The following is a 9,470-nucleotide window of genomic DNA, read 5'->3' on the forward strand; positions in this document are numbered from 1 at the left end:
ACAATAGTTAACAAAGATAAAAACAAAACACCAATGAATATAGTGCAGTTATAATGATTGTAAAAAAAGACAATTTTGAAGGAGCACCATTACTTGACGTATTCACTATAGCGCTAATATCGCGCGACGTTTCACCGATAGTAACTGTACTTTGCGTGACATGTGTAACGTACCTGGCGTGACAAGTGTAAAGGCACATCCCCCTCCGCCTGCTCCAGTCAGCTTGGAGTGCATACCGTGTTTAGCTGTCACGTGACACAGCTGGTCCAATGAGCTGTGACTAACTCCTAACGTTACCAGCAACTGTTGATTCAGGTCAATAAGTTTCTGAAAACGATAAAATGGAAATAAGAATCGTCTTACAAATGTACATACCTTGTTCACGCTAACTTGTAAGTAATGCTATGGGAAAGTGGATCTTTAAAATGGTGATGATCTGTGCGTTGAAGTGTAACAATTGAATTGTCATAAGCAATCCCATTGGATGGAGCACTGAAACCGTTCAAAATCGTATGATTGTGTGGAACTCCATGTATGTAACTGACCACATGGAAAAATCTTTTTGCAAACCCCCCAACGCCACACGACCTGTACAAGAACTCAAAACAAAACAGTGAATTTTGACCAGTCCAACTGAAAACAATACTGAGGCCTACTTCCATCCTGAAAGATGGACTATGTTCCCCCCCTTTTAGGGGGTTTGAGAAGGAGAACCAGCATAAAATATAATGAGAAATGTTTACCTCTAACACACAATAGTGCTCTTGAAAAGTTTGCTCTGTCTTGTTTGGCTCAGCTACAAAAAGAACATAACACGTACCTCATTTAATAGTGATTTAGTTATTGCAAACATTAACCACTGTTTTTGTTGATAGTTAAATGGCTTTCCTCCCCAAAGGTGTGCAGGATAATTTTTTTTTTTTTTTTTTGGGGGGGGGGGAGGGAGGGAAGGGGAGAGGCTTGGAAGTTTTGAACAATCATTCAATGTCAGAAGAAAAAGATTAAGCACAAACAAAACATACCTTGGGTTTGATAGAGTTTCTCAAGAGAGATACAGCTCTCTTCTGCAATAGCCCCAATAGCATCAAACAGAGGATTATAAACAGCTGGGAGCTGAAAGAGAATGTCAAGGAGATATGGATTACATCAGTGACATCACAGGTCAAAAGTTTGTGAACTTAAACAAGTTCATAAGGCACTTTATTCAGATCATTGGCCTTCTTACTTAAAACTTGATACAGTAACCTCGGTACCAACACTGCGGTCAAGTTCAGCACCTAGACTTGCAATTCCCTTGGAACATGGAACCTTCCAGGACATGTCTACCAGCCTGTTCAATAACCTACCTGCCAACCTAAGAGCTTGTAGCGATTTCAAAATTTTCTGCGGGGAAGTCAGAAAGCACATTCTTAGGTCAAGATGCAGTCAATAGTAGCTTTTAAATAAATGATAAGATTTTAAAAGCTTGCATTATCTAAAGTATTTGTTATTTTATTTTAGCTAAAGGAATTTTTGTCTTTTTATATTAATTGTATTTTTTTTAGCTTTAGGAATTCTTCATATTCATATCAAATTGTAATTTTTATATTTAGTTAGTATTAACAGGTGAAGAGCCATGTATTATGGATATACTGTTAATAAACCATTAATATTATTATTATTAATTATTATTATTAAATTATAATTAATTTATTGCAGATAACTGAAAATGATGACTTCAATCCACCTTCAGATTGTACACAGTTTAGCAGGATTAAATGGCTCTCCAAGTTTAGTTGTCTGGCCCTGTGTTTTTGTGCTTTTATGTTTTGGGTGTTTCTTGTCAAATCAGGGTTAGTAAAGGGCAATAATTAATAATTTACACAGGAACAACCAGAGAGTTGTTGGCCTTGGTCCATTTTGTGTGACATTAAGCCAAACGTTCTCCTGTGTAGTAACCCAACTCAGAACAAACTTCAGGTATTTTCACTGTAATTAGTATGAATTATACACTGAAGTACATACAAGTAAACAAGGTTCCTATAAAATGTTTGAAGTTATTCCCTTATGATACCACAGACTGGCAAACGTTTGGAATAAAATAACACAAAATACAGAAGAAGACCTCACTTGACCTGTTTACTTGTTAATATTCAAGGTTTCCATTAGTTGATCACTTTACCTGTTGATATCTTTCCCTGAGGCCAGACACCAAGTCCTTTGTACTACGAGGTATCTTTGTATGGGTCACAAGAATCTTGAGTTGAGGAATTCTGTGGTAGTTAACAACACAATTTAAATTCAGTTCAACAATAATAAATATTTATTGATACTGTTACCATTATTTATTACTTGATCAACTTCATACAACCATGGCAGAGAGAAGCATGGCATGACAACCAAATCTCGCCGAATTTAAGCAAAAACCTTCATCAAGAAAAATACATCACCATTGTCTACATTAAAATTTTATTATTCTGCAGGCTTGAAAAAAAAACCATGAGTTCCAGCTTGCTGTTAAGTCATGCAGCAGTCCAATGTAACTTGCCGAGGGCAGTTGCATGCGTGTCTTACAAGTATGTAGTTTACTTTTTTCACGATTTAGTCTGGGGATGACCTGCCTGGGCCTGTGCCCATCAGGGAAGTTACCATGAAAAGTTACTTGCTGGCAGAAAAATCTACTTGTCCTGGACGACCAGACTTTATTCAAGCCCTGCTTTGTAGTACAAATGCAAAGAAACCAGTCCTTTATTACTGTAATTGAAAGAAGCATTTCAGTTTTTAATAAGGAAGTTGAATTGTTCAACAATGACACGAGCATGGGACAAAGAAAAAATCTGAGTCCCTGACGGGAATCGAACCCATAACCTCCCAGATACCTCCCAGACATTGCTGATACTAGCAGCATGCAGGATGCGTGTCACATATCAACCATGTAAATGGCCCGGCTCATCACGAGTCTCTCGTAGCTCAGTTGGTTAGAGCACCCAGGCGGTATCTGGGAGGCCATGGGTTTGATTCCCATCGGTGACTCAGATTTTTTCTTTCTCCCATGCTGGTATCATTGTTGAACAATTCATATTCATTATTTATCACCAAGCTCAAAATTTACCATCTTTATTATTTACTAGCATTTCAGTAGGTGTAATACTGTATTTAATACAGAAGATGGATTCACATAAAATACATGAGTGGTAATTTTTTTTTCTATTTTAATAAGTTTGGTTTTCCATAACTGGGATCATTACTCAATGAGAAGGTGTTGATGCCCTTGAAATTTAGCTCAACCATTATTTTTATTTTCAATACCTTGTCAAATGTTTGATGATACCATCTTGAAATGTAAGAACTCCTCCTACAAAACCAAAAAAAGGTTTTAACAAACACTTGGTTAGAAAACAAAGCCATGACAACTTACAGCAGCTACACTGACTGTACTGACAATTAAAAAATCCATCCCTAGCTATAATCCATCATTATTTATTATGCACATGATGCTTTCGACATTGCTGATCCTAGAAGTAAATACGGCCCAGCTCACCACAAGTCTCTCGTAGCTCAGTTGGTTAGAGCGCCCAACTGGTATCTGGGAGGACATGGGTTCATTTTCCCACAGGGACTCAGATTTTTCTTTGATCCACACTCGTGACAAATGAACACTTTGATGCTAACTAAAGGTAACATGAATCTTACCAGTGTGAAGCAATTTTTTTGCCAGGCCCCCAAAATGCCTATACAACTTGCACTTACCATATGTACAAACTGAGTTATCAATGCCAGATGGTTTTCCATGAACAAGCTTTTCAGCTTCTAAACTCCATTTGCAAATTAACTCCAGGTCTTCAGCAGACAAAGACACATTTTTTTCACTTGCAGTGGCAGATGAAACTGTGGCTGAGACACCTGTGGGAGAAGCTATCACAGAAGATTGCAAAATCCTTCCTGTTGCTGCCAGGAGTGCTGTGCAAAGACAGACACAGTATGATGCTGATGATCCAAGACCAGCTCCGATTGGAATTGATGCGTCAACTTCCACTGAGAATGAAGGAAGTCTGAAAACAAAGTACATGTAGAAGTTTAAAAATTAATATGCCTGTAGGTTGTACATAGCCCACAATAGTTTGTGCTGTGTGATCGTCCAGATGAGAGTAGTTCTGAAAAGAACTGTTGTTGGTGACTGACGTTTCGACAACCTGAGCGGAAGTCATCTTCAGAGTTAAGTGAAAAGTTGTTGTCTGTCGATGATGTTATAAGTCTGGTCCGTGAAGTTGATTGGTCAGTTTAGCCGTGATGTTATTGGCTGTAGGACTTATGTAAAGTTTGTCAACAGTAACTTTACTTACTAGGTTGTTGAAACGTCAGTCACCAACAACAGTTCTTTTCAGAGCTACTCTCACCCGGATGATCACACTACACAAACTACTGATACTCCTGGGTTCAAACCATTTACTGTATAACCCACAATATCTAAAAGATTATTATTTTTGATCATCTATAATTTGATGTAATACTATTTATTTTTCAAGCTCACCTCTCAAATTCCACCATGATCCTACCCACTAGGAAAACAAACACACTTATTGCATCCTTGATGAGCCTCTTATCCACTGCTGTGACCTCACAATGGTCAACAAACTTGTTGAACAACTCTCTTCCTTTCAGTGTGCAACATGATGCATCTGAACCTTGGATGGACAGAAAATTATTGTGGTTTTCAGTGAAATGCGAACTCAGAAATTTAAAATCCAACTAACGATTGCGTTTTTCGCGACGGTCAATCATAATTATGGCGACTGCAAACGAACCATGAAAAACAGAAACAAACAAAATGGATCGAAATCTACCAATCACAACTGACAGATGTGACCTTTTGACCCAGTAGAAGTGAACTTCTGTTTCCTGAGAGGTCCACTCAGATGATTTACGGCAGCAAAAAGCATAAACCGTTGGTCAAGGATTGAATTTCAGAGTTCACATTTCACTGACAGCTGTCCAACTGCATTATCTTAATTTTTTCCTGTCTCCCCTCTCGCATCTCCTACAAACCCTGAGACATTTTGCTTATAGACAAGTTTAGCTCTGCCTAGCTAGATGTTTGACACCTATGAATTATGTCTTGAAGCCCTTCAGCATTTGAACACTGGGTCAATACTAATTAAATCCATCTTCTATTCAAAGTGAGAACTACCGTACTCTATGATGGGGTATATGACTGCTTGAAATCAAAAATAGGGAGGTGGATAAGTAAAAGGACCAAATGGCTGGCTTTTAGGGTAATCATAAAAAAAGGAAAGTCTTTCCGGCTGGCCCTCGCCGGGTTCCCGTTTCTGGGGGTCCCTTGTGGCGCCCCTGGGTCCAAAAACACCCCCCCCCCCCCCCCCCCCCCCCCCCTTTAGGGTAATCATACAATGTATTAATGATGTGGGGTGCACTAGTTTAAATTGTTATATTTTGAAATCTGATTTACAGTAAGCATCCATTTTCCATCTCACTGACCCAGTTTGCTCAAACCTATCAAAATGCAGTAAGCAACAATGAAATAGTGTTTTACAATCATCTCTGTTAAAATAATGGCAGCTTTAAGTGTTGAATTGAGACTGCCCAAACAAATGTGCCTTAAGTAAGATTTCATGTGAACAGTGTAATTTCCCTTAGTTTCCTTTGGTGAAATCTTCCATAATTTTTAAGGTACACAGATACTACTTGAATGAGAATTTTAAACAGGAAATAGAATGGGTTGTAAAGGTAGCTTCTTTGATGAGTGTAAATCATTTTGTGTCTTTGTATCTCTCTCTAAAAAAAAGTCTTAATGTTATACTGTAGGTTTTCCGGAAAAAACAGTTGCCACATAAAGCAAAATCAATCTATGGTTGATCATTATTGCCTTAGCATGTATAAGCCAAGCGCATGCAGATTTTCGAAAGCTTACATCAGCAGTGCTCACAGTTTTAAACTATATGGAGCCACCTTAAAGGGGTTTTGTTTCAGATTTAAGCTGATTTTTGAACTGTCAGCCAGAATTTCTATTTATGTCGCAGGAAACCTAAAAATAATTGTACATGTAGTTCATTTGAATTAAAAATTGCTATATTAGAGCACTGAAACTGTAAACAAGCGTCTTTGGCTGCGGATGGCTCGGATGAAACTGGATTGCAACTTAAAAAAATTAAGGCCTATTAATATTAGTTATATAAGTTATATAATATAAGTTGTTTCCACGCATCTTCACAAAAACGATATTTATAGCCATAGCTTGATTTCTATCTGCAAATTAAGGTTATATCATCCTTTAGATATTGAAAGATGTTTTTCATAGTGGTTGCCTACCACTAATTTCAGAACAGTTTAGACCAAAAATCTGGGAAATCACTGTGACGTAGCTCCTTTAAAGGAGTTAACAATGGTTCATCTGTCTTGGAACAGGATCTAAACAGTGAAACAGGACCTACATGTATAACTAGGTCAAGCAGCCTAATAATTACAATTTCACCTGACCCCTCTCCCCCCTCCTCCAGGCTGCATTCTAAGTAGGTTACGCTGAAGATCTTTGGCGTGCATTTTAAAATTGTGCAGCGTACTGGCGTAAGACTGTAGTTGGCACCTTTGAACTGTCGTACAGATGATTTATTAAAGGTAAGAATAATAGAGGACCTTAGCGTAGACCTGTAAAAAAATTTGGTGTATCTTTGGTGTGGCATGTACATGGAATGCACCCTGGCCCGGCATATACTAAAACCCGAAACCGCCAAAACGAAACCACCGAAACGAAACCGCTGAAACGAGCGCAACGAAACCGCCAAAACGAAACGAAATCACCGAAACAAGCAAAACTTCAAGATTTCCGCCACTTACCGTACTATACACCCCGTTTAGCCTACTATACACTCCGATTAGCCTACTATAAACCCCGGTTAGCCTACTATACACTCCTGTTAGCCTACTACACACTCCGGTTAGCCTACGTTTCACTTAGGTTAGCCTACTATGCACTCCAGTTAGCCTGTTTACGGTTAGCTCTCAATAATTGTAATGGGTTTTGCTTGTTTCCATGATTTCGTCTCGTTTTGCTCGTTTCGGCCGTTTCGGTCTTTTCGGCGGTTTGTTTCGGTGGTTTTGGTGGTTTCGCTTGTCTCGGTGGTTTCGTTTGGGTGGTTTCGTTTCGTTGTTTCGGGTTTTAGTACATGAACCCCTGGCCCGTCCTCCCTTCCCTACACAGTCAGAACATACAGAGCCTTTGGCCACTAAGCTCTCTGGGTTGACTGTCCAGGCTACAGTATACAAATGTACATGTATGCTATTTTTAGAGGCAGCCATTGACATATCGTGGCTCACAGTGGTTACCTAAACAATCCCAGAAATCTTTGTAAATTGCTCAGATTTCCTGACACTGGATGTGTAAGCTTTTATTGCAAAGGTTTTCCTTAGGTTGGTAAGCCCCCAAAAAATAGCTTACCAACGAGCTTTTTGGCATCACTTTGCAGCTCCTCCGCATTCCATTTACAAGTTGTTTTTATGTTCAGCAGATTCAATGTAACCTGCTCATCACTGTTTAATTCCAGCTTCAGTTTGGTCCTTAAACCAATGGCGGATGCAACAGCTTTCTGTTAAAGGGAAATATTGAAGTTAAGCCTAACACAAGACTTAATAACAGTCGTTTACTCGGGCCTAGCCATGGATAAGCACGGTCAACGAAACCCTGCTGCCGCGCCGGCTCTAACCACTCTACCGCAAGAAATCTTAATTAAGACTTTTGAAAATTGCCTACCTTTCCATAAACGACTGCATGTTCTCCGTGAAGAATTATCTTTCCCGGTGCAGTGACAGTAACAGAACGAAAATTCATCCGCTTCGCAACGAAACGAAAACGATCAAACTGATGAAATTCCAGAGGCACTGAACGCCGCCATTTTGTAATACCGCTGACCAATAAAGGCGGCGCACATTATGTACAGGTAGATGCACAGGACACCCAGTCAAGTAAAGTGACAGTAAACGAAACAGGCTCCCGGGTATGGGGCGAAAAAAAAAAAATTGGCGAGCAAAGCGAGAGGAAAAATGACGAGCTTCGCTCGCCATTGCTCGCCGCTTTTTTTCGTCCCATACACAACTGGGGAGCCTGCAGCTCATAGACTAATTAGAAAAACAGTTTGGATGCAGGGGACCACGCAACGAAGAAAAAACTGCTTGGCTTCTCTGCTGCCGGATCTCTTGTTCAAGAAATACTCGTACCAGACGTCACTCTAAGTGCTTATAAAACCAAATTGATTGCAAGGCTGGTACAACGGCAGGAGGGCAAGATTTATTGGCCAATATTTCAACTAGCAGAGCTAGTCTTCTTCAGGGCCAGTACTATAATATTATACTATAGTATAATAATATTATACTATAATAATAATATAATAATAATAATAATAATAATAATAATAATAATAATATTAATATAATAATATATATTTAATATATATTAATATATTAATATAATATATATTAATATATATTAATATATTAGTATAATAATATTATACTATAATATTATACTATAGTACTATATTCCTTATATTATAGTACTGGCCCTGAAGAAGACTAGCTCTGCTAGTTGAAATATTGGCCAATAAATCTTGCCCTCCTGCCGTTGTACCAGCCTTGCAATCAATTTGGTTTTCTAATTAGAACTGAGAATCGTGAGAACAAGTTTGCGCTCAGTTGTTAGTGTTTGTTATTTTTGTTATTGTTGTTGCATGTTTATTACACAGATTTGTTCGCTCATCACATTCTGACTAGTTCAGTTTGAATGCAAAAAAATTTTTGTCACTGTCTTTTGGTCTTATAAAAGGAAGCAAAGAAGAGCGGGGACGCATTTTGATAATAGACAGCATAATTTAGGGAGTAGGGTGGGGGTCTGGGAACTGAAACTTTTACTGTAACTGAAATTTTATTTACCCTCGGTATTATGAAGCGTGTTAGGCCTCTAGCAAGTAGTGGGACCCGGGGACGGGCCGAAGGGGCCTTAGGTCCTTTCGTGGGATGTGGTATGCTTGTTGGTCAGGGGGCCATTAGTAGTCCCAGACAGATTGTGCTCGGCAACTTTTGAGCAACTTTTGGCGTTTGGAGCAACTTTTTCCAATTTTAGCAACCTTGAGCAACTTTTGAGCAACTTTGTATTGATATGCCTAATAAGAATCACAAAAATTGACATGTGGTTGAAATTTTGAAAAGGAAACATTTATTTCTGTAAAAACATTAATACTTTGCATACTAGCAGGGAATGGGTGTTGAGGAGGTGTTGAGAGGACATCATAAGCCCACCTCGTCCCCAGTTATTTTTGGTTCATTACCACTGCCTGGTCACCCAGGCTTTCTTGGCCTGGTTGCCCAGCGTCGACATTGACATTGCTCAATAAGATGCAAGAGCATTTAATATATTAAGTTTTGTTCTGCAACTGTGCAAACCTTTTATAATATACATGTGCCCAAGATATACACTTCAGATT

The 9,470-nt window shown here is 38.8% G+C and overlaps 1 protein-coding gene across 2 annotated transcripts; it reads right to left on the reverse strand.

The window, feature by feature from the left end:
- Window positions 1-188: 188 nt before the first annotated feature.
- On the reverse strand, window positions 189-7,895 carry LOC144647270 (mevalonate kinase-like). Of its 2 annotated transcripts, none has more exons than XM_078507054.1 (10): window positions 7,745-7,895; window positions 7,433-7,580; window positions 4,511-4,664; window positions 3,730-4,031; window positions 3,289-3,334; window positions 2,162-2,252; window positions 1,226-1,383; window positions 1,023-1,113; window positions 744-796; window positions 189-327 (listed from the first exon to the last, which is right to left on the reverse strand). In XM_078507054.1, exons 1-9 carry the CDS (start codon window positions 7,820-7,822, stop codon window positions 746-748), a joined length of 1,119 nt encoding a protein of 372 aa, XP_078363180.1. In that variant the 5' UTR covers window positions 7,823-7,895; the 3' UTR covers window positions 189-327; window positions 744-745. The 2 variants fall into 2 exon arrangements, 1 of the variants encoding a protein (XP_078363180.1); XR_013569553.1 differs by having other exon boundaries at window positions 244-327; window positions 1,347-1,383.
- Between the last annotated feature and the right edge of the window lie 1,575 nt (window positions 7,896-9,470).

Source organism: Oculina patagonica, chromosome 3 (genome assembly GCF_052425735.1).
Source record: "Oculina patagonica isolate OP01 chromosome 3, crgOcupat, whole genome shotgun sequence".
NCBI classification, from domain to species: Eukaryota; Metazoa; Cnidaria; class Anthozoa; order Scleractinia; family Oculinidae; genus Oculina; species Oculina patagonica.